Source organism: Puntigrus tetrazona, chromosome 14, assembly GCF_018831695.1.
Source record: "Puntigrus tetrazona isolate hp1 chromosome 14, ASM1883169v1, whole genome shotgun sequence".
NCBI classification, from domain to species: domain Eukaryota; kingdom Metazoa; phylum Chordata; class Actinopteri; order Cypriniformes; family Cyprinidae; genus Puntigrus; species Puntigrus tetrazona.
The window spans coordinates 11,916,542-11,942,080 of record NC_056712.1 but is presented as its reverse complement, the minus strand read 5'-3'; the positions used below and the strand labels follow the sequence as shown (position 1 = coordinate 11,942,080).

At 37.0% G+C, this 25,539-nt stretch overlaps 1 protein-coding gene across 2 annotated transcripts in view; it reads right to left on the bottom strand.

The window, feature by feature from the left end:
- The window catches only part of ppp2r2ba (protein phosphatase 2, regulatory subunit B, beta a), a 52,852-nt gene that overhangs the window by 18,620 nt on the left and 8,693 nt on the right, over window positions 1-25,539 (bottom strand). Inside the window, exon 1 of one of the 2 annotated variants that reach the window (XM_043257877.1) lies at window positions 6,283-6,817. The exons of the other annotated variant lie outside the window; for it this stretch is intronic. Within the exon in view, the coding sequence (XP_043113812.1) occupies window positions 6,283-6,352 (70 nt within the window). The 5' untranslated portion in view covers window positions 6,353-6,817. Of the gene's footprint in view, window positions 1-6,282; window positions 6,818-25,539 lie in introns of those variants that run through there. 2 annotated transcript variants of the gene reach the window in all.

Sequence of the window (25,539 nt, the reverse complement as noted above, 5' to 3'; positions counted from 1 at the left end):
TATGTTAGTATATTGTAAAATGTAATTTATGTGATCTGACATTTTGTTAATCAGATTTTTGAGCATAATTACTCGAGTCTTCAGTGTCACATGATCCTATAGAAATCATTCTAAAATACTGATTTGCTGCTCAAAAACATTTTTATTATTGTGTATAGAGAAACAGTTGTATTTAGCGTTTGTGGAGACAGTGATTTTTCAGGACATTTAAACTAACAGCAGTTGCTTGAAATCTTTTTGTAACATGATATGTTGTTGATGTTATCCTTGCTTGATAAAAATTTTAATTTGTTTCAGAAATTGTAAACGGTAGGGTACCTACATGCAACCCTAGGAAGCAATCATATTTAGCTTTTTAGGATAGCTAATTTTGGCCAAGCTGAATTTTTATTTTTGGAAAAGTTCTAAATTGCATCATACATCCCTTTCAGTGTATTCAATGAACTTATATAGTTAGTCAAAGTGGTGGCTGTAAATGTCGACTATTTATGCTTATATGTATTATGCTTATACATTCTGTACTGAAAAGTATTGATTCAAAGTTAAATCAAAATAAATTCCAGGAAAAAAATTATTAATACATCCAGTATTTGTGTGTGCCGTACATTTAAGCAAATTTTAATATTGTGCCGTTATCTTAGCAAATGAAATACAACATGAGTCAAGTCTCACGTTTGTGTTATAATTGCTGCCTATGTAGGATGTTCCAAATCAGTCATTTAAGAAGTTCTATTTCAGTTAGTAATAGTAGAGAATAAGTTAGCCGACTAGGTTTTGAAACACAGCCATTGTGTTTGCTTGAATATGAATGTTGTTCCTGCTGTTAAGATCCTGATTGATGCTTTTCTTCAGATCATTCTTTAATTGATGAGTTTAAATTTCTCCTCATGTTTCATTGACTACATCCCTCAATAAAAACCTCAATCTGAGTTTGACAGCAGTTGAATGTTTAATGCGACCGGCCCCTCGCTGTTTGTCCTCCTCTTGCACTCAGCCTGACGCCGGGGAACAACATTAGTGCCTCACTGTTTCCCTCTGAATTATAAATGGGGCCCTTTGGGCTGGAGAAATATTTCTCTTTATGATTAAAGTCTTAAAGTGTAGCCTGGGGCCGTTTATGTTGGCAAGCACTACTGATGCAGTCTGTCTGTCTGTCTGTCACTCTCTCTCTGTCTCTTGAATAATAGCAGCAGGCCCATGTGGGGTGGTGCATGTCATTATCCCTGATGTGAGAGCATGGGGGTGTAAATTGTGTTGTAGGGGTTAGAGTGGCAGGGTCACCCCCGCTGGGCCGCTCTATGCTGCATCCTCCTTACTGATGAACTGCACAGCTATTTTAAACAAGGAGCAGAGAGGTCTGTGAGCCCTTTGTGGAAAAAAAATAACACGTGGTACGATGTAGAAACAAAGATTTGATAACACATAGAAAACGAAATGGGATTAGATGCCCTCAAGGTAGAAGTTATGAAGATTATAGTTTTTTTGACCATTTCATTTCCTTGCTGAGGTGTGGCAAATATATACTGTTCACACCAATTTCAACACACAACAGTTTCATTAGCTGTATGGTGGTGTGGGGAGATTGCATTGAGGTTTTTAGTGGATTTTTTATGCTTATACATTACAGACGGATGCTGCTTTAAGAAATGGTTTTGGTGTGCTGACAGGATGCTTCTAACTGGTAGCATGGAAAAGCTAAATAGATAAATCGTTCCTAATTCACCTTCTTAAAAGCGCTGTGTTTCGCAACGTTGTTTTGTCTTATCTGCATCATAAGGTTCAAAACTTCAACAGCGAATGTGATCCTTTACTGATTCATGCATTTACATTAATACATGTGGTGGACGCTTTCGTCTAACGTTATTTCATCAGTTTGTGCTGGGAATCGTAGTGCCGTACTCTAATCTGGATTCAGTTTACTAATATTATTAAAAAGACTAATCAAATTACAATGACTTGCTTTCTAAAATGAAACAGTGTTGTTGGTCAAATCAGTCTCACCAAGTAGCTTGTTATCTGTTTAATCAGACAGCTTGTTTGTCCTGTTTTGACAGGACTGAGGTCAATTATTTGTTGTGAAGAGAGAAGCGTGAGAGATTAATTTAATTTATTGAGCGCTCCCAGTCTTTATTAAGTCATTATTTTAATTTTGTTTTATACATGCTTCAAAAAATGATTATTTGTGGAGAGTATTTCACAGACTATTTTACCGGAGTCCTTGCTACATTTCTGGACCTGAGAACATTTCAGCTGTATTCCAAGAGACAAAAGCTCTTGGATTTCATCCCAAATCTCTTAATTTGTGAGTTTGGAACGACATGACGGTGAGTAATTAATGATAGAATTTTCATTTTAGTACACAAACCCCTTGTCAAGCATCACCACTACAGCCTCCAAAGCGGTGCTTCTCCAACAAATCCAGTCCCTTGAACAATATTTTTTGAAAACAGCTCACTGTGAGCAGTGCACGTTATTTGATGCACCCTCAACTCTGAGGTAATCTTGTATTAAAATGCGGCGAGCTCTTCTGGCGGTGAGGTAAGAATGAGGTAAGACTGTGGTGAGGTTAGACTATATTAGACTAAGAGAAGATTGGCCTAGAATGAGGTAACCTTAAATCTTGATGCTGCAATCTTCTCCTTTTAGTGCACTAGTGCCTACATAAGCAGTAATGTAACTGAGCCCGGGCCAGCTGCCTGCGCAATACCGTGAGACCATTACTGTCTATCCAGGCTAAGTTCTGCTGGCTTCGAGCCCTGCAGTGCAGATTGGAGTACCGCAAAGCTTTTTCTCTGCCAGGCAATATTTTATCTTTCTCTCTCCCTATGAGTTTTAGAGCTCAGCTACTTTCCTAGCTTGCAGCGATTGATGATCTTGTCAGTGTTTCAGGGCGTTTTCTCATTCATTAGTGTGTTGCGTAGCGTGGGTGGTGGAATGGACTGATGTGTAAGCATGCAGGGGGAGCGTTCTGGTCAATTACACCCATGCAACACAAATGAAGACAAAAACCGAATCTCTTTCTCTGTCTCAGCGTGGTCGCATCCATCCTCCAGCTATTAGTGCTGTCAAGCCGAAAGCATCTGTGTTATGCTAATGAAACTAAATTTCATTTGTTTCTCTGCGTTTTATTCCACAAGAGAAGACGTCTATCACAGCATAACTTGTATTTTAGCACAGGAAAGGCGTGAAATGCCGGGATTCCCTGTGCAAATGAAATGCGGGAGAATAGCGTGAATGTTCCCCAAGTGTGCACGAACACGACTCCCACGGATATCATTTGAAAAGACGTAATATACAAGAAGCCATTAAAAAACTAATATCCAGGTCAGCTATGCATGAATCAACAGCGTTTTTATTGCATTCCTGAAATATTAACTCTGTGTCTAAAAGGTCTTTATGAACCCTCATGGCACGATTTGATATTTTTCTTTAGCTTAAGAAAAGGGATTGCAATATTGGGTGTTTCTGAAGCAGCCCTCTATCACCTATCTGTCAGGGCTTTATTAGGTTTGGGACCCAGCAAACCACTACAGGGACTACAAAGTTACCCCTGCGAAATCCAATTACGACGGCCATGGCACTTTAGTAAATTAGACAAATTGGGAAAAAGAAGAGGTGCTTTGGTAGGTCACGTTTTTGGGGTCATAGGTCAGATAGCATCGGTTGTTTCAGAAAAGAGTACACTCGATAATCAAAATCAAACCAGGCCTGGAACGTGAATCAACACACATTAGTCTCTGATGTAAGTGCTCCCAATGGAGAATTCCAACCACTCTGAACTCAGATGCCTGTTTTCTATGTGTATATAGACGATGCACATAAGGGTTATAGTGCTGTGTTATTAAACTCTGTCTATCAGCTACCACAGCCTGCGGGAGAGAAACACAGAGCGAGAGTAACCCTGGACCTCAATTACGCCTCTGAGGATGTCTGCAGTGGGGAAATACCACCATCATCTACTGCATCACGTGAGCAAGGCAGTATGGGTATGCGGAGAGGGGGCGGGGTGAATGGCACACATTCATTCAGTCTAGACTAGAGCAACCTAGACTGTAACACTTAAACTCGTGCATCCTATCGGCATTTTAAAATGAATATATTTTGAACGAATGCCTTTTAAAAAACGACATCAAGTGCTTTGAAGTGATAAAAGGTGGAATACTTGTGGAATACAGATGCGTTTTTGTAATCGTTGTCAATAACTTCATCAGTTAACTTATCATTTACCTTAATAGAAAAACACAAGAACAATTTGCAAAATGCATGACTCCAAAATATGCTTGACTTATCTGTCTGAATCTAAAATTTCCCGGAATCTCATTTAAATGAGTAGGTGTTTAAATGACACTCACATAATTGGAATATGACTAAATTCTAATTAACATCCATGTGCATATGAATGCAGTCATTATATTATAGAAACATCTTTTCATTTAATCGGAATAAAGGTTGATCTGAGTTTTTCAATGGCAAGAACCTTTAGCCCCTCCCATTCTTGAATATTTGGTTATATCTTTGCTTAAACCCATAGTCTTGCAGGTCTAAAGAGACAACTGTGAGTTTGTGTAATTGGGACAGATATAAAATTCATTAAATAGCTCTTTTCTCAAACAGCTCTTTCCTCTTCATTACCTGGCAATGTCTGCAGTGCATGCTTTGAGCATTTTAAAACCATATTGTGTGAGACAAATGGCAAATTGCTTATGATTAAGCTAGACTACTTATGATTGCAGGTACCTGAATGCAAGCAGAATGCAGTCAGTCACAGTATATGTGCCATCGAGGGCCAAATTTGCCAGTGAAAGATGCTCTGCAGCTTATGGTGTGTGTGTGTGTGTGTGTCTGTGTGTGTGTGTGTGTGAAAGAGAGCAAATGCTTCACTGCTGTGTGATTTACTGAGAAGCAAGGGTGGGCATAAGACAGATCATAAACCAAGGAGACCAGAGGCATTTGAGTCCAACAGCTACAGATTGATTTTGCTCATTAGATCTGTTTTGCAAAACCTCCCACAGCCATTAATCACCGCCCAGAAAGATGCCCACCGCTGCCACACCCAGAGCTTGCTTTTCCACTGATCCACTCTCCTAACATGACAGGAGATTGTTCACCCGAAACCTTTGCTGGAGTGCATTTGCATGCTTTATCACAGGTAACTGCACCTGCATTTTAAACATGCGTTTGGTAAATGGAGTCATTTAATGTACAAACTACTTTATGAAAACTTCTGAGTATGCGTGTACTTCCAGTGCATTGTAAAGGCTTCCTTCTTTCACTGTCGGTTAGTTGAACTCCCTCCGTTGCTGCTTTCATTGATTTTACAGTGCTACTGTAGATTATATTATATATTACAAAGCTCTTTTCAGACACACCCTCACTTTCCAAACCATAACTTCCCCGTATCATTGCTAATATACTACAGGTTTGAATTATTAGTTGGCAACCTAACAATAATTGATGATTATATTCTTCAAAAACCTGACATAATTATGATTATGAATACAGTATTATATTTACTTGCCTAAAAGCAACATCAAATGTAAACCTGGTTATACATTGTTCAAATCAAATCACTTCGATTTTAAATCTTCAGTATAGTGATTTAAATCAAGCTTAAAGTATTAAAATGAAAGTATAATCAAATTGGATGTACAGGTAATAATTCAGCAAATTATATGAAATTGAATCTTGTATAACTGAATTAAATTATTTTCATGAGATAAAGTAATGGAAAACAATGCTAACGGGACTTATTAATTACTTTCTAGTGTATTGAATTTTTAGTTATGATTATTTATCCTACATGAAACGCTTTTAAAAGTATTATTTAAATGCCGACATTGTTAAACTGCACTGTTCTGAATTGCCTTTTAATAATCGCTCAAAAAAATGTCTACAGTTCTGTTATGCCAGTCATATCTGACTCATTGTACACGTCATACCTCAATGGCCACTGCCCCATAGTAACACCTAAAACCTGAGCTCAGGCTAATGCATGATCTATATATAGTCCTAAGCCTATAAAACATGACACTCATCTTTTATCAAGGTGCCTCGCAAAAGCATGTGATCTAAAGCACAATGCACATCACATAATGCCAGTGACCCAGTGCACACTGCGTGAATGTAAGACTTCAGATCACCAAGTCTGACAATCCTCAATGCACCAACAAGCACTAACGCCCAATGCACATTCACAAACAGGAGGGGTCCTGAAGAGCAGCCCCCCGGCCCCACCGTCATTAATATAAGTGAGAATCGAATTCAATTCGATTTTCCAAATACCTTCGGTTGCATAGTTGTGGTCCCGAAGGAAGCTGTTGTTAATTTTGCGGCTGTCACTCTCCTCCTCCATTTATGATTCCGTTATATGGGATTGTTGAAGTAGACACGCAGGAATCCATCGTGGACCCTGAACATCAGCAGGCGGTTCGCGGATCCATCGCGGTGTCTGTCGCCTCTCTCGTGAACGTGACGGATGATCTGACGCCCGGGGTGATACAGCTGGAGCTCGACTGGCAAGAAAAAAATTCCTCAGCAATTCATACTTGAGACGCACTTCTTAAACAGGTGCACGAGCGAATCCGGTTAGAAGACCTCCTGTCTCGAAAGGCTGAATGGAGAGCGAATGCGTAGAGATAAGGAGCCCTAGTACCCTGGTAAACGAAGTGCAGTGAATGTGGTAAACTAGGGCAGGATTTCCACCTTCTGAGCCGAGGAGGCGGGGTTATGCGTCAAGCGCTGGATCCGTCCACGTCTCCCTCTCTCTCTCTTTCTCGCTCTCTCTCCCTCTCTCTCTCGATCTTGGTTTGCTGCTGAGGACACAGTCTGTTTCGTAGTTTCATATGGTTCTGGAAGTTGTGCCTGAGCTCCTCCCCTTCACACAGGCGCTGTCCGGTGCTGAAATCACAGCACGTGCCGGCGCGAATGACCGCGAACAAATATCGTAAATATCGTATACGCAGATGTCGAATGGGGTTGCATTGTTTTGCAGCCACCGAAACGTAAATGCTCAACGAATTAAGTTGACCTTGTTTGTTTTATTGTTGATTCAGCTTGAAACTAGATTAGATAATACCTTGGTGGGTTATCGCAGAGCGCGAATTTTGGTTAGAAATTATTGTTTTACATGAAATATATACGTTTGAACAGATTTTTCAACACATCATTTCTTTAAAAACTGCATGATGTCTTGACTGACGCGCGTGAACAGGCGGCGCATGCGCATATAAGGATAGTCGTAGCGTTTTTTGTTGGCTCTCTGTCGGGCAGCACATGGACAAAGTCGTGTCAACATTTATAATTTTATTTCACAAAAACTCATTGGTGGACAAAAATGATTAGAACGCTAGTATTTCCAAAAGTTAAAATGATTTTAAATCAGTTATTTTTCTCTTTTGCTGTCATTTCTCAATGGTAAATATGAGTTTTCATTTGCAACCGTTCATTAATTGTAATAATCCAGTGGGATTTTTTCATTGCACAAGGAGGTCAGACAACAGCCAGTGCTCCAAACAGAGATCTGATCTGATCATCTTCCAGTCTATGTGGAATGACATGAAGAAACAGAACAGACTGAGACGGACTAAATCCAGAAATATTGTGGTCTTAAGATGCTTCAAGAAACCTACAGTCAAGAAAACAAGAAAACCGTCTCTCTTTTAAAGCCGTCTCTCTTTCCGAAATTCCACAAACAATCACCCCCCAGAGAGTCTTGGATATATTGATATATTCTGTGGCTTGACAAGCTATACTACACCAAAAACAGCATTTTGCTGACTACTTTACAGTTCTCATGCTTGCACAAGTTGAATGCCTCGATTCGAAAAACTACATGGAATATTGCTTTAATAAATTATGTTACACAACAAGAGCATTTAAAATGAACCAGTGATGGGAAAATATGTTAAAACAGAACAGAACAGAAAGTAAAGTAGAGGTGACAACAGAATGTAAAACAGGCCCATACACTTAGCATTTAAAGTTCAAATTTTGATGTTAAAGAACATAGAAATCCATAGATATTGACAGCATCTACAGCATTTTACTATTCTCTCCTTTCTCTCTCTTGCTTTCTTGATTTGAACAGTTACTTTTAACGCTCTTCTTGAATCACCGCTATTTCCTTGAGGAGATGCAAATCTAGTTCATTTTGAAATGTGAAAACAAGCCTCTTGATTTGGATAAGTGATACGTGCACAGAGGATTCGCAAATCTGTCACACTGGATTCTAGTCAGATCCCTTTAGGGTCTCATGCTCCTTAAGTGTGCAGACCAGATGATGATTAATTCGATTAGAGTCTAGCCGCTGGCTCGTTCATTTTGGATAGATTTGATTTACATGCTGATTTTAATATGAAGCTCTGCGGGGACTTTCCCCTGCTACTCTCATTCTGTCTTTAAGCATATTTTCCACTGTAATCTACCTGATGCCAGTCTAACACAAATCTGCTTTGAAATTCAAAACCAAGACATAGGCATAATAAATGTGCCAAGGATCCTAAATGCATAAGGCATTTAATTCCAAAAGCCAATCCGTGGATAAAATCGGTCTATTGGTCCTTTCAGACGATTTCATAAATATAGTCCATCATCACATGCCATTTTCCACTTAATGACCCATTAGTTTCCATTAGAATGCATGTCTGGACGAGCTGTAATCAGGCATATTGCATTGCACCTGTTTTTCGTGCGATTTTGAAATCTTTCCACCTCACTGAACGTATCTGAAGCATCTAAGCCCAAAACCCGCATGCCGTTCCTCTCCCCTGACAACAATCCTTATCATTATTCCAACAGGGCGACAAAAATCAATGATTTTCTGTCAGGGGAGAGGGAGGACCAGGACGATGACAAATTCCAGTTGGCATCTTTTAAAGATCAACAAGGAGAGCGGCTGTCTGTCAGTCAGAGGGAGCGAGGGGGCGCGAGATGTGGAGGGATAGGAAAGACAGAGATGCAGAGATGCATTAATAAAAAAAGAGGGAGACAGTGGAGTGGGACAGACTGTTTTACAGTATAATTAGAGTGAGAGCCGCACATTGCCAGCAGCATCAGCAGTCTGCTTTAAGATCAATGGTGGTGCTTTAATTAAAGTCTTGCAGTTCTGACTTTCCATTCCTCTGTATATCACTGACTTAAAGAGACAGTGCTGACAAAAAATTATTATTCTATTTACTCACCCTCTTTGTTGCAAACCCGTATTTTGTTTTTAATGTGGAGGATTTTTAAGCTTCATTATAAAGCCGTTTACTATACAAAGGCAAAAAGGACAAAATATTAAATAAATGTAGTATGTATATATATATATATATATATATATATATATATATGTGTGTGTGTGTGTGTGTGTGTGTGTGTGTGTAGTGTATGTTATTTTAATATTACGATATTGTCATATATACTATTTACATTTTAAATCAGTTTTTATTTTTAAATTAGTTTTAATTGAACATTTTAACGTAGTTACAGTTATACAAATTTTGTTATATATGTATATATATGTCACACACATGGACTGTTGTAGTTGTTTTTGTCTTGTGCTCTGTGTGCCCGACCTTCCGTTCCTGTTAATTGTCTTATCGTCCTCATCTGTGTCTCATTTATTAAGTATTTACGTGGTGTATTTAAGTCTTGTGGTTTCAGTTCTGTTTGTCCGATCTCGTCGTTGTTTTATGTGGTATTGTTTCTGTATATGTAATTAAACTCGTTAACGTTACATTCTCGCCAAGTGCATATATTTGTAATGAAGAGAGAGAGTTGATATACATTTTTATTCAGTTTACCTATTTTAGTACATCAACAAAAATAAACAAGCTAAAAGGAGTATTTTTATTTATTTCAAGTAATACCTTTTTTAATGGTTTAAAATGCACTTTTAGCTATTTTAACCTATAATGAAAGCGACTCATGCACTACATTTCAAGTATTATGAAAACATATGGTAGATTTATGAAATGAACATATTCAAATTTAGGTTGTCTTACACATATTGTCATTTTCAATATAACGCACATTGTATGGACAACTTTTCAATAAAATTATTTTACCATATGTTTATCCCTTTTAGATCCAGACAGACATGGCCACTAAATGTTATTGTATGGAAAAGTGTAAAAATACATATTCACTTTGTTTTGTAATGTAGAATTTTTGTTTATAGTTGGTTCATTAGTTGCCGTGTTAAAAATAGAACTGTTTGTTCTACGTATCAATATATGTTTGTAATTATGACAATACATTATAATAATCTAAATTCAAGCTTGCAATATCACGCGGCATAACATTTAGATTTTTATATCAGTAAAATAACTGGATGCGGATAACATCGGGGGCCTTGCGCATGGCAGCACTTGCTCTTACGTTAAATATTAGCTTTAAAATAACATGACGGCGCGTAAAATGATCAACTAAATCAAAATCAACATTTTTGTGTTAATATTCCTTTAAGAAAATCTGTATTGCCTGTCTGTGCATGTCTCTTCAATGCCACTTGAGACTCTCTTCCACCCCGCATTTATAAATAAAGTCAGTTTTGGTCTTTGCTTCCTGAGATGCACGTCACAGTTACAACAGTAGTAGATAAGATCAATATGTTCTCTCAGAAATGAACTTTCTGTGCCTGTGGAAAACCTTTAGTCTCAAAGAGACGTATGAACAGCTATTTAAAGCACTCAAGGCCTGAGGCTTTCTCTTGCAGCTTAGCCCATGCAATGGTGTGCATCAAGGCTACAACACAAAACATGAAGATAATTACAATGCTTTGATATCTTCATGGCCAATTGCTCGCACTGATGTGCAGTAATTGTGTTGGCCTGAGGATGCGGGTCCTTAAATGCCTGCAGCCCTACAGACCAATCACTAAATTAGTAATTTCACAATGGTTGATTAATACATCGCTATTGATCCTTAATCTTCGACCGTGCATCATAAAGAAATTATTCCAGATTATTTATGGGTTCTGATTAAAGTATAAAACAGATGGTATAGTAAAAAAGACACTATTAAAGAGTAGTAATAGAATAAATGATGCACAAAAAAGCATTCTCATAGTTTCATAAAATGAAGTTTGAACCACTGATGTCACATGGACTATTTTTTTACAATGTCCTCACTACATTTCTGGGTCTTAAATGAGTCAGTTGTGTTGCTTTCTATGGAGGGAAAGAAAGCTCTCGGATTTAATCAGAAATATTTTAAAGGGTTAGTTCAACCCAAAAAGAAAATTTCGTAAATAATTACTCACCCTCATGTCGTTCTAAGACCTTCGTTCATCTTCCTAACACGTAAATTAAAATATCTGAGAGCTTTCTGACCCTCCATAGACAGCAATAAAACTGAAAGATCCCTGGTCCAGAAACGAAGTAAATACACTGGTAAATCAACCCATGTCACATAAGTGGCTCAACTTCGGTTTTGTGATGCTATGAGAATCCTTTTTTTGGAGCAAATAAGCGTTTATGGGTTTGGAACAACGTGAGGTTAGTAATTAATGACAGAATTTTAATTCTGGGGTGAACTAACCCTTTAACTTATGTTTGGAAGATGAATAAAGGACTTGGTTTGGAACGGCATAGGGGTGACTAATAAACGATTGATTTTTTTTTTTTTGAGTGAACTATCCCTTTAATGTCTCCATCAGTTAAAGGTGTTTGTCCGGACTGACCAATACTGACTGAGATCCATATAGCTGACTCATTATCTAATACGTGCTCCCTCTATATATCCCTCTATTTGAGCACACAGTTTAATAAGCGTAAACCAGCTGTAAAATTTATCAACATAAGCAGAAGCGACAAATGTTGTAAACAAAGAAAATAAGATCATCATTAGAAATGAATGAAAAGAGAGCGAAAGAGACAGAGCGAGAGAAAAAGAGGGGGTTGGGAGAGACAGCCAGATGGATGCATAGTTCAGTCTGAACGTTTTAAACCCAGCCCAGAGGCAAGCGCCTTCGTCAGGCCAGTTTACATGTGAAGTCATTCCAATTAAAAGACTGAGCAGCTCACTACATCACTGCGTGCAATACACTGACACAAAGACTTGCATAGCGGGTAGAGCATTTAGAAAACAGGCAAGTCAGTAACTTATCAACAATATTTACATATGCATACAATTTTATTAAATAAATAAGAGAAAGATTGTTCAATCTTTTTATTTTCTCTTTCCATAAGGTGTAAATGAATCAGTGACTCATTTACTCAACTTATTCATTCGAACTTGGCTATTCTTGCATGCAATCTTTTGTGTCATACGATCCTTCAGAAATCATTCTGCTGATTTGCTACTCAAAAACATATCTTATTATTATCAACGTTGACAATATTTGTGCAGCTTAAAAAGCCCCGATTATGGGTTGTGAAAGGTTTATATTTTGGTTTTGGGAGTCCCCAATAACACGTTGACATGCATGCAAGGTAAAACAAAAACACTTTTGTTTTCTCATAATATGCGTTTATTTTTTACCTTATTTGTTCAGTGACTCAACGATTCATTTCTCGATTTCATTGAAAGCTGTTTTTTTTTTTACAAAAAGGCGGGACCTAGTGGCAAAGAAGGAATCCGCATTTTCCTTCAGACAAACGCGAAAAGACCAACAAGTGGGCAAACAATATGCTAATATTTCATTTTGACATCAACATGAAATGGCTTGCTACTCGTTTTAATAAACTTGATTCAGAGTCGACTCTTTTTATTTGACAGACAATAACTTCATTCACAGTGCACTTTCAGATTTAAAACTTTGCATTTTTTTCATTTATTTAGAGCTCTGTTACTATAATAAAAAATCTATAATAGGGGTGCTTTACTATTTATATTCATATATATACATATACACATGGATGAAAGAACGAAAGTAAAAGAGAAGAAGGAAGAGAGCAAATACAAACAAGCATGTGCGCTGATCTCAAAAGACATGTGCAAATATTGTGTGTTTGTGTCTCCACAACCCAAGCAGACATTTCCACTCGTTTCCAAGAGAATGCATTACTGTAAATCCCAGTATGTGAATACAGAAAACACAGCATTTCACAGCCATTCCCAGTTGTTTGAGACTGAAAAGAGGAAAAGCATAGCTGTTCAATCCTTTACTATCATACCGGTTGCTAGGAAACTGCTTATGGAACAAAACATTGCTATGCAGCACAACAGCTGTCTGTATAATTGGATCATTAAAAATCCTAAACGTCATAATTTAAACCATAGCTGCTCTAATGCAGTTCAAGCACACCTAACATGAAGGTTAATCGCCCAAACAAGAATGAGCGCTAAAATTACCTGTTTTAGGTGAAGAACCGATTTACTACAGTATATGTAGAGTAATAGTATTTTAATATGATTTTGCTAATCACATTAAGGATTAGTCTTGACTAGTTCCATGCACAGAAACTGAATCTGTTATTTAAAGCTACAGGGAGATACAAACCTGGAAATCGCTCTCTTATATTGTCATCTATACTTGTAATTGGTCCGCGGTGACTGTTGCAAATCTGTACTGCTGGAAAAAAAAAAGAAATAAAAAATAATAGCAAAAATAGCCTTGAGCTGAGACAAGAGATTAAACTAGGCTTATAGGTCAGAACATGTCTGAATGATGTCCAAATTTGTACCATTATAGTAATTATGTGTAATCATTTAATTGTGGCCTGTAGTAATTATCTACAATGGCTGCACCATCACCCAGTGTTTCTCTGCTCAATACCAACAAGATCTATTTTCTGGTCAGCCAATTATGGTATAAAAAGCATAGCTCTTCATGTTGGCAGTCAGTCTCCAGGGTCTTCTGTCTGGCATGACTGGAATAACTCTACTCCAATGATGAATATTTTAATAGGGACCGGGAGAGAACAGGGGTTTAGATCTCTCGAGTCTGTCTCAACAAGCCTGCTCTGCCAGAGCCCTAACAAGCCCCTCTAGAGTTAGCGGCGGGTTTTTACAGAGCCCTGCCTGGCCCAGCCCAGAGCCCCTCCCTTCCGGGCCCCTCCCCTCTTCTTTGCCCCAACACAGACCCTTAATCTGCAGGACAATCCCATTTGGCCGAGCAGCTGCCAGGTCTGATCACAGGCAGGCTGCAGCAGTCTTCCCCCGCGGGGATGCCAAGCTGTCCACGGAGAGATCGACACGGGCCACCCGCTCTGTTTTCCCACTCTTTCTCTGCCTGTCTTCTTCAATCACTCTGTCCTCTCTCACTCTCTCAGTCTTCAAATCTCTCACTCTCACGTATTCACGCCTCCTTCCCCCCTTTCATGCTTCTGTGCCCAGGGGCGCTTTAGGACTGTAGGCTTTCTTACTGTCCCTGCGCTCTGGCACAGATCTAGGGTTAGCATCTGATAGTGTGATGACAGAACTATTATAGGCAGAGAACACTGACTGTGTATGTTTGTGTGTATATGTATATATATATAATATATATATATATATATATATATATATATATATATGTGTGTGTGTGTGTGTGTATAGTTTGTGTGTTGTGTATATTTATTATTTATATAAATACACACACATCATGCCTTGAAATGTATTTACATTTATATGTAATGTATTATATTCAAAGAATTTATATATAAACATAACACATTTTTCTTAAATAAATACATGTATTTGTGTATATTTATATATACATAATTAGTACATATGCATATATTATATAGACAAAAACATATTTATCAGCATATATATATATATATATATATATATATATATATATATATATATATATATATATATATATATATATATATATATATATATCTATGTATGTATTTATATCTAATCATTTATAGAATTTCTCTTCATTGTGTGTGCACGTGTCTTAATCTAAATGTAACCATATGTCAGGTTGGACTACTATCACATGCTTATTTTTTTAATATATACAATTTTTTCGCATGTGTGTGTGTGTAAATTATATATTTTTTGTAAAACTCTATAAGTTATATTATATTTAATTGCTTTAAAAACAATAAACAATACTTCTACAGCATTTATCAGTATTAGTTAATGTTAATTTCAGCTTTTGCTAATGCATTATTAAAATCACTATTGGTGTTGTGGACTAACATGAACTGACAATGATTTTTCTATTTTTATTAACTAACTTTAACAAAGATGAGTAAATACTGTAATAAATGTATTGTTCATTGTTTGTTCATGTTAGTTGATACATTAATGAATGGTAACAAATGACACCTTATTGTAAAATTGGAATAATTTTGTGTCCTAACAACATTAATAATATGTGCAAATAACATTTTTATGTGCTAACAGCAATAACAACAATAATAATAATAATAATAATAGTTCCTTTGCAGAGCACATTTGAAGTAATTCGAGCAAGCTGTTATTGATTACTCTGAAGGTCACATCAATACAGTGACCCAGTAATCTGCTCAGTGTATGTTGCATGGTTTTGATCACACCCAGACTGTGTGTAATTTATCAGTTGTGAGACACATTGAGCTGCTTGTGACAGTAGAGCATGAGGATACAGGTGCTCCAGGGAAAGCAGGCTTTGCACGCTACAGCGAGTCTGGCTGATAGGATGGGCCGGTAACATATGGTGATGGCCATGTGGCAGTCAGAGACACAATCCTGTCATTTATACTGAGACAGACCTGAGCGGGAGAGAGATTCAAGCCTATTTTAAACATATTGCATTTAAATAAATTACCATTGTATGACTTTATATTCACTAGAGAGACATTTCAATAAACCCATGCTTAGTAAACTCTGGTGTGCAACTCACCACGTACGAACAGTTGTGAAGTATAACTCTCTACTATGATTTTTATAAGCAGTGTGACAGATAATAAAATGCTCACGTGATTCATTTCAAATGGTTGAATGTGATGTCAAGAATGACTGCAAGGACTATAAAAAAATGCAATCACATAAAAATATGTAGACAGGGGCAAAATATGTTAAATTTCAAATTTAATGTAATTTTATTTGCTAATTTGTGATATTTTTTCAGCTAGTTAATGCATCCTGGTTGATGATATAATGTCACAGCACCATCTGCTGGTTTGATCTCCACAAAACAATACTGTGGAGACTCCAGGGTTCAGTGATGGCAGTAGATTTTCATTTTTATTTCATTTTTTTATTTATTTTTTTCCTCTACATTCATGTTACATGATATGGCATTTAAATATGCCAAGGCATTTAAAAAAAAATACTATAGCGCTAACCTTGTGGATGTAGAAAATAATGGTATTGCAGTGGTACCAATTTAAAAACCCATTGTATTACCGTCTGCAAAACAACAACTGAAAACAAAACAAAACAAAAACAAAGTACCCTTTTTTAGTGGAGCATCTACTTCTCTGGAAATAAAAATGAAGTAATTCTCCAGACTGAGCAGCAGAGAGTGCTATAACACAAAATAAAACTAGCCCACTACAGTCACTTCATTTTAAGAGCACACACAAATAGAGTTCAAAGAGTGCTGCTATATTTACTCTGTCTCCACGATCTGCTGGTACTCTCTCAAAGTCTGAGTCAAAGGTCAATACACCAGCCTACATGTCGACAAAACACATTTACTGTACTATATCTGTGCTAAGACACAAACGCATGAAAAAGCCAGAGGGTAAACTTATTAAGTAAATCTATCTCTTTCTTGACTCGAGACACTCAGTTGAGTTCTCAATTATTCTTCATAAAAATAAAATAGCTACAGATTGGACAGCTCCTGACAGAGTAAGAGCGCAGCGCTATTAAATAAATATGGACATCAGTGAGATTTTGGTGGGAAAAAATGGCATTTTGGAAAGTCCAAGCACATAAGACAAATGTGGGAGATTTTGTTCTCAGGAGAAAGCCTCTATTTGATTTTCATTGAGTCTTTCTAGAGGAAACAATTAAGATGTTAAGAGCTCATACTCCTCACATGGCCACTGATGGTTTTAATCTCATTCGTTCTCGTGGAAAAGTTGTGTTTCACTGTCCGGAAAAAGCCCACACGAACCAACAATCTTTCACCCTTTGAGACACAAACTCTCATATGCACACTATAGCGTGCTGAAGTACAATTCAGTCATATTATACAAAATGACTGCGTCCCCAGTCTACCCATGACTGCCTGGAGCCTGAGCTTTTGAGAGGAAACAGAGCCGGATCAATGCTCTGCTCTAGGACTGTTTGCAGTCCTGAGGCTCCAACTGTTCCACACTAAACGGCATCAGAGCTACATCAAAAACTGTCTGTACCGGAGATACCCAGAAACGTCAGAGATGACAATGAATCCCTTTTGTTTTGCCGATAAAAGCCAGTTGGCATGTGGAGGAACAGTGTGCGAGTCCAACACAGATGGTTCCTTATTAAGGTTTGGTTTTGGTATAGATGGTACATTCCCATCTAAATAAACATTTCCTCTTTTAGTTCGTTTCCTTTCAAAAAATATGCCCGACAGACTTTCCACCAGCAAATCCATCCATTTGCTAACTGTTGCTGGAACTCTTTCATTTTATCAGTGCTTCACCTAAAGCTATGAGCTTAAATCTGCAATAACATGTTTTCAACCATGCCTTAGCGAACAGGCATCGCTGACATGTAAATACGGGCAGTCATGTGTTAATGAGTTCAGCTGTGTATTATCAGATAGTCAGTGAGGTGTTTCTGCACCTTATTTTTGAGTAGATGGTCTTTTTGAACTGTGGAGGAAGTGTTGAGCTCTTTATAGACTGAAGTTGAGTGACTCCTTTAAGGGAACAAACCAGGTAGTTGTGATGTTCTTTAAAAAGCTTCATGTATTGATTCTAGTCTTCTGTTGCTCACACCGAGTTCTTTAGCTCCTCTCGCATATAGTCTTTCAATGAAGGTTTATGAAGTTGAACTTTCATGAAGCTTACATATCATTTATAACATTTGCTGTCTGAATAACTCTTTTCCATACATCAGAAGAAAGAACCACACATATATCAAAACCAACCTCCTCCAGCCTTGAGAGTTTTGATGTTCAGCCTTTGATGGAGAGCTAAAAGAGAGAGCTCTTTATCTAAAAGGACTTTTTTTATAAACTGAAACAGCAGGACTCGAGCTCAGATACCTCAGTCCAATTACCTGCCTGAACCAAAACCAAATGTGAGAGGTAATTACCTTAAAATTAGAGCCCTCTCACAGAGTTCATGACATTAGAAGTGGTCCATAACTCTTGCGCTGTTGATGAGATATATCGGGTGTATTAATCTGAGAACAAAAGCCCAGACTGGAGCAGATACGGTGCGTTATCGAGGTTAAAAGAGGAAAAGTGCTCATTAGCTGTGTAAATAAGCACTAATGGGGCAAGGGCATTTTGTTCTGCTTTGATCAATACCAGCAGAATCACAGTGTCTCTATGACAACCTGGGCTGCTTCAGAGAGAAACACGTCTCTTAAAGTCAAGATGAAATTAAATCAGACACTGGTTACTTTCTTAAAAAAATAGTTCGCCCAGATTTGGAATAACGGGTGCCATCAGAATGAGGGTCGAAACAGCTCATGAAAACTATAATGCACAAGCAAATCACAAGAATCCGGTCCATCAGCTAGTTCTTGTGAAGCAAAAAGTTGCTTCTTTGTAAGAAACTACTTTATTAATGCATTTTAACTGTGAACCCCCACTTCTAGACAAAATAAGAGTTCAAAATCTATAATAATGCTGCATTATTGTGATGTTCTTGAGGTCCCTTTTACTCAGCGTCTGTTTTAGTTACCCAAAGTAGCCAGTAGTCTACAGCTGTGTGAACAATTCTGACAAAGTGAAAAAATTCTGACAAAAATTGTAGTTAGCAAAGAATTCCATTACATATTTTTAATTGGATTACATATGATCTAACTCTTTTATCACATATATTTAAATAGATACATTTTCTACCATACTGATGTGAAAATACAAATAGTAAGAAAACATATTTCATATGTAGGATTGTAATATAAGTGAATGCAATGTCATAAAATTTAATTTCCTTTTAGTAATTAATAAAGTTTTTAATATAAGTGAATGCATTGAGATGGCATAACAAGTTATTAGTCATTTTTCAAATTAGTCCCAAGTATAGCGCTGTTGTCAAAATGAAACATTATCGTATTGTCTGTTGTCCAAATGAAACATTATCGTATTGTCTGCCCACTTCTTGCACTTTGTCTGTCTGAAAAAAAGTGCAAATGTATTCCTTGTGACTAGGTTTAAAAACACTATTTCCAATAAAATTAATCATCAGAAGAGGTTTGAAAAATTAATAGTTGAACAAATCATTTCGGAGTGGTTATACAAATCAGGTCAAATAAACGCATATTATAAGAAAACTAAAGTGTTTTTTGACCTTGCATTCACGTCCAAAATATGAACCTTTCATAGCCCATAATAAGGGCATTTTAATCAAATTACAGGAACTTTATTTCTGGAATCTGATTACGCAACCCAGATTACTAACCACCTCTGCAAGCACCTGACCACTGAACGCTGTGAAGAACCAATCAGAATAAAGCACAGGCTACAAGAGTAATAATATGAATTAACCGTAATGTAAAGCTAGAAATTACAGCAATAATAACGTTTGATTAGAAAATGAAGTTTTATTGTTTGGGGATGCTCTAGTGAGTAAACTTGACTTCTGTGTCCTGGTCTCCATCAGCAGGTGGAGGCTCAAATAAACATGGCCTGATTTCTGGGGCAACATTTTGATCTACTGCAAACTTACAGTCGGGACTAGATTCATTCTAGTATGAAACGCCCAATTTTCTCATCTCAGTCAATTTTCTGATAAAATCAATTTTCGTTTCTGCATTTTCGTTACGAAATGCATCGCTTATGGAAGAAAAATTGTGGCACATATGATGGATGTGTCTTTGCAAGTCTTGATGACATTTTAGACAGGCTAATAAAATATTACTCATGCAAATTACGTCTGATTGAGACATTTTGAAAAATAATTTTATAAAGTTTATCGCAGAAATTATAAATAAATCCCAAATGTATAGAGATTTATGAGCAGAAAAGTATTCTTTTTTTTCTTTTATACCCTTTTCCTTTTTTTATATAAAAGGTCCCAGCTTAGTCCTCTTTTTAAAGCTCTACTCGGCTCCCTTTGCATTTCATCTCATTTCTGCTTCTGTACAACGTAACCACACCAAAATATTAACTTGACAAGCACACTGAAGGAGACAAAGCAATGTTCGCAGAGATGAATATCATATATAAGCTCATATATAAACTCAGAATGTTGCTAGCACTGCCTCGATTCATCACGTCTCTGTTTATCTCTGTACGTGTGTGTAAACGCTTTAGGCTCTTTGACCTGGAAGTGCATGACCCAGATGTGCATTTCTTCCTGATCCCAGAGATTCCATTCAATCATGCGAGGACAATCCTCAAGTCCCTAATCCCACCCGCCGAAGGGAAATCACGCAAAGTGGTGAGTCAAAGGGGGATTATCAGACGCATGTAAAACACCCAAACCCAGATTTCCCTATCAAAACACACACATTGACTTTTTCCAAGCAGATGTAATCTCTGTAGGAAAGAAGTGACCTCAGTACACAGACTTGTATATTTGTGTTGACATGCACTGAAATCAATTTAATAGACAAACGGCTCTGCCTGACCCAGTGGAAACGAGCTAAAAAAAATCGAAATGAGTTGTGTGGTCATACATATGGCTGTTACTTAATGCAAATAACCTTATTTTAGCCATTTATTTACATCTTATATGATGATATGATATTCTACAATACATGGTGTAAAACATGATATAATATGTGATAAGATATGATATGCACCACTATATATGATGCATGATAAGCTACAGTGCATGATATGATGTGGCAATATTTTTCTTGAATCCAATTTGATATACTCTATGATTAGACTCTATGTTTACTAATGTTCAAATGTTTGTGGATGAAGATGATTTTGTTTTTATGTTTTTGGTAGAAGTCTCTTATGCTCAGCAAGGCTACATTTAAAAAAGGCTTGCAGAAATAAAAAAAATATTGTGAAATATTATTAAAAGGCTACATACAAACGTACTGTAGGAATAGAAATGTTATTACAATTAAATTATTAAAAATACTTGTTTTAATATTAATGGACAAAAATCAAACTTGACTAAGGGCTGTGGACCAAAAGTAAATGTTGCATTATATCAAACTATATTAAAATATGAAATTGAATAATAATAATAATAATTTCAATACAAAGAATAACATTTAAATGCATACATTTTTATAAAATTTCAGTTTATTTAAGACTGTAAACCACACAAATAGTCATATGCAAGGTAATAAATTATTTAAACTTAATACATACTTTTTGAAAAAATAAATAAATAAAAAATCTTACTGACCCAAAACCTTTGAATGGTTGTGTTTATAATAAACATCCATCAGGGTGGGCAAATTTGCCTAATAATGAATAGATGTTTGAATGTAAGTGTGGGTGGCTGTAAGCTAATGCTTTCAGTGCTTTGCGCAATTTCATTTCTAGAAATGTTTGGGGTGAACTTTGTGAGCATTACAGTACGTCTACAAATCCATGCTACTAAAATTTAAATTGTTGATTTAAAAGAAAGCCAAAAGCGAAAGCAAACCTCCTCTGAGAACTGTCTGCATGCGGCTGTCAATCATCTGTTCCTGCATGGCTGCGTTTGCTTCCCTTGTGTGTGTGTGTGCTTGCGTGTGTGTTAGCCCCGGCAGCCCAGCTATGACTCATACAGCACAAACACACAGATAGAGAGAGAAGAGGAGGGTCTCTCATCACGGCCCTGTTAGATCTATTCTGAGCCCTCTAGTCCAAAGGTCATTAGCATAAAATGTGTCAGATAAAAAGAGCGGATGGAGGTTTTTGCATGGCATTGCTCAATTAGTCAAATGAACTGGACATGAAAAAGCAGGTGTGTGATCAGCTCTCCCAATGTACGACGCCTTAAATGAGCAACATGTGCTGATATATTTGTCACCTTTCTGCATCTGGTTTCAACAAGCTTGAGCTATAAATGTAGTATTTGGTTCTGATTTATCAGGCAAAAAAAAACATAAATCTGACACTTTTTAAAAACGTTTAGGGTCATTACAAAATAATAGTGATGCCACTACATTTACATTAACACATGACTGCCCTTTGTGAAAGATGTTAGCCAGTTATATGTAAATGATAGGTACTTATCATACAGTTTAGTTTGGTGCTTTAGTTCTGTTCTGGGCAAAAAGTCCCTGCACATCCATACAGCCTGTCATGAATGAGCAGGGAGAGCAGCAACAATAACACCCCCGAGGTAAACATAACAAAACAAAGCTGATATTATTAATGTACTTAATGAAAGTGTAGCGCATTATTAAAAATAAAGGAGTCTGATTTAACAAGGAATATCAACCTGAACGTGGCTTTGGGGGAGTTGGGGATGGAGGAAGGAGGGGAAGGAGGAGTTGGGGATGGAGGAGGGTAATTCCCCATGGATAATAATGCCATGATAAGTGTTGTATTTCTATAGGTAGATGCTATAAGCTGTTACAAGCTTGACTTCAGAAGTAACGCTATATGTATAATTCAGTGAATTGATAAACCTGTTTTGATTTAAAATGATTAATATAATTATTCATGTAAATACAGGTGCATCTCAAAAAATTATAATAAATAGCCCATTATAAGTTAAGAAAAACATACCTGTTCATTGTGTAAGGTCTTTGTACACCTCTGAAAACATAGTTACATATATTATATTACATTTCTATCAATAGATCATCCTAAATATTACACACTGCACCTTAAGTTGATGACATCAGGTCTGTAACATGATTAGCTATAAAAGGGATGTCTTAAGCCGACCAACCAACAGTATGTCAAAGATATACAAGCACAAATACATGAAACGTAAACAAAGCAGCACTTGCGTACCATTTTGAATATCAGTAATGTTGATCATTTCCAGCATTTTAAGCAGCTCACATTGTTATGTTATGATGATTGGAATGCTTGAGTATCTTAGAAGTAAAGATAGGCAGAGGTTCTCCAATCTGTGAAAGAGTGCTTAAAAAGATTGTGGAAAACTTGTTCCTCAACAGCAAATTGCAAAGGCTTTGCTAATCTCATCATCTAAAGTACATAACATCATCAAAGAATTCTGAAGAGAAACTGAAGAGTAAGAAACAAGGCAGAAGATCTTTGTCGAATGTCCATGATCTTCAGGCCTCAGATTGACATGACTGAATGGGCTCAGGAATACTTCCAGAAACCACTGTCTGTAAACACAATCCGCTGTGCTACCTGCAGATACCAACTAAAGCTCTATCATGCAAAAAGGAAGCCATATGTGAACACTGTCCAGAAGCGCTGTCATGTCTTGTGGGCCAAGGCTAATTTAAAATTGTTTCAAAGTGAAAAAAATTACTGGACATCTTCCAGTGCGTTACCAGCATTCAGTTCAAAAGACAGCATCTCTGATGCCATTGGGTAGCATAAGTACAGATTTTATGTGCAGCTTGCATGTTTTGAAAGGCACTATGAATACTGAAAGGTATATAAATGTTTTAGAGCAACTTATGCTCCCCTCCAGATGACTTCTATTTTAGACGACTTTTTATTTTTTAATGGTATTTCAGCAGGACAATTCAAACTACATATTGCAGCAATTACAACAGCATGGCCTCGTAATAGAAGGGTCTGGGTGCTGCATACAGTCCAGATCTTTCACCTATAGAGAACATTTGGTGCATTATTAAATGAAAAATATGTCAAAAACAACCACAAACTTCAGCAGCTGGAAACCTACATCAAGCAAGAATGGGAGTAAATTCCAACACCAAATCTCCAGAAACTCATAACCTCCATGCCCAGACATCTTCAAACTGTTTTGAAAAGAAGAGGAGATGCTACACCATAGCAAACATTCCCTCATAAAATGCATACAATTCTCAAAAACATGCTCATAAAAGACAAAAAAATCTAGTATTTCAAAATAGTTGAATAATTCAAGATCAATCAAAAAAGGATGTGCAAAACAGAAAAATTCAAGTTCTTTAAAGTATATTTATTTATGCACTCAATATTTCTTATTTCAATATTCAGGGCTCCAGCATCAGTGAGGAGTGGCATGGAAGCAATCAGCCTGCGGCACTGCTAAGGCAATATTGAGCCTTCGGCTCGTCTGGATTGTTGGATCCACTTTTTTTTCATCTTTCTCTTGAAAATATCCTATAGATCCCACATGGGGTTCAGGTCAAGCATGTTGGCTGACTAATCAAGCACACTAATATCATTGTCAGCAAAGCACTTGGAAGTGGTTTTGTTACTGTGGGATAGTTCTAAAGTCCTGCTGGAGAAGCAAATCAGCATCTTCATAAAGCTTGTCAGCAGATGGAAGCATAAATGTTCTCTAAAATCTACTGGTAGATGGCTGCATTCACTTTGGATTTGACAAAACACAATGGGCAGACACCAGAAGTCGTCACGACGGCCTAAAGCATCTCTGACTCTAGACTTTAAGGAGTTTGGATTTTGTGCCTTTCCAGTTTTTCTCAAGACTTGCAAAAGAGGACTTTGGACCACTGCCAAGACAGCAGCCTTCCTTATTACTGTGTTATCAAACAACAGTTACATGGAATTTATACTGTACGGCTCTTCATTTAATGAAACTCAAATGTAAATGTTATAATATTTTGAGATACTGGATTTTTCCATTTCGTGAGCTGTAAGATTAAATTTTTCATGATATATTTTTTTGATATGCACCTGTATTTCTAATTTATATTATGTTAAACATTTGGGGTCAGTATTATATTTTTTTGACTATTAATATTTTTAATCAGGAGGAACACATTGAACTGATCAAAAGTAATAGTTAAGACATTTCTATTTCAATTAAATATAAATATATATATATATAGATAGATAGATAGATAGATAGATAGATAGATATACTGTGTATATATATATATACAGGCTTGACTATACTTATTAGTGAACTGCAAGAGTATTAGCCCTTTTTGAAGGGGCGTGTATGACAGATTTCCTGTGTTCCTGTGTCTTGATCGGTGGTACAGCGAGATGACCTTAAAGTCTGTCACTTCCAATGGTGTGGGAGGTTGGTATCGCTGTTCTCTCCGAACTGCACGGCCTCGTGATTCATTATCTGCAACGGGCCTGGCGTCTCTCCGAGAACTTTCATTAACCGTGAAGAACAGCATACTCCGGTATGGCTATCCCGGGTATAAATAATTTTAAGCAGGGATGGAGGGAAGCGAGTAAGTATGTTTATTTGCATAGCATACTAATGGATCTTCCTGGCCTACTTAGTCAAGTATGTGCGCATGAACAGACACAGCATTATGCAATAACACAACTTGCACGTACGCTCACCTACAGTATGTTACATCAATAATTAACACAAATACCAGCGTTTATGCCATTGCCTTCCTGATGAAAGCAAGAGCAGGCAAAAATGTGCATGTGTTAAGCTGCACAACAACATAACACAGCAGAACAAGTGAGGAGGAAATATATAGAAACAGTGCTGATTCATTTGTCCCATGTCTGTTTCTCCTTGCTTAGTCATGTGCCAGAAG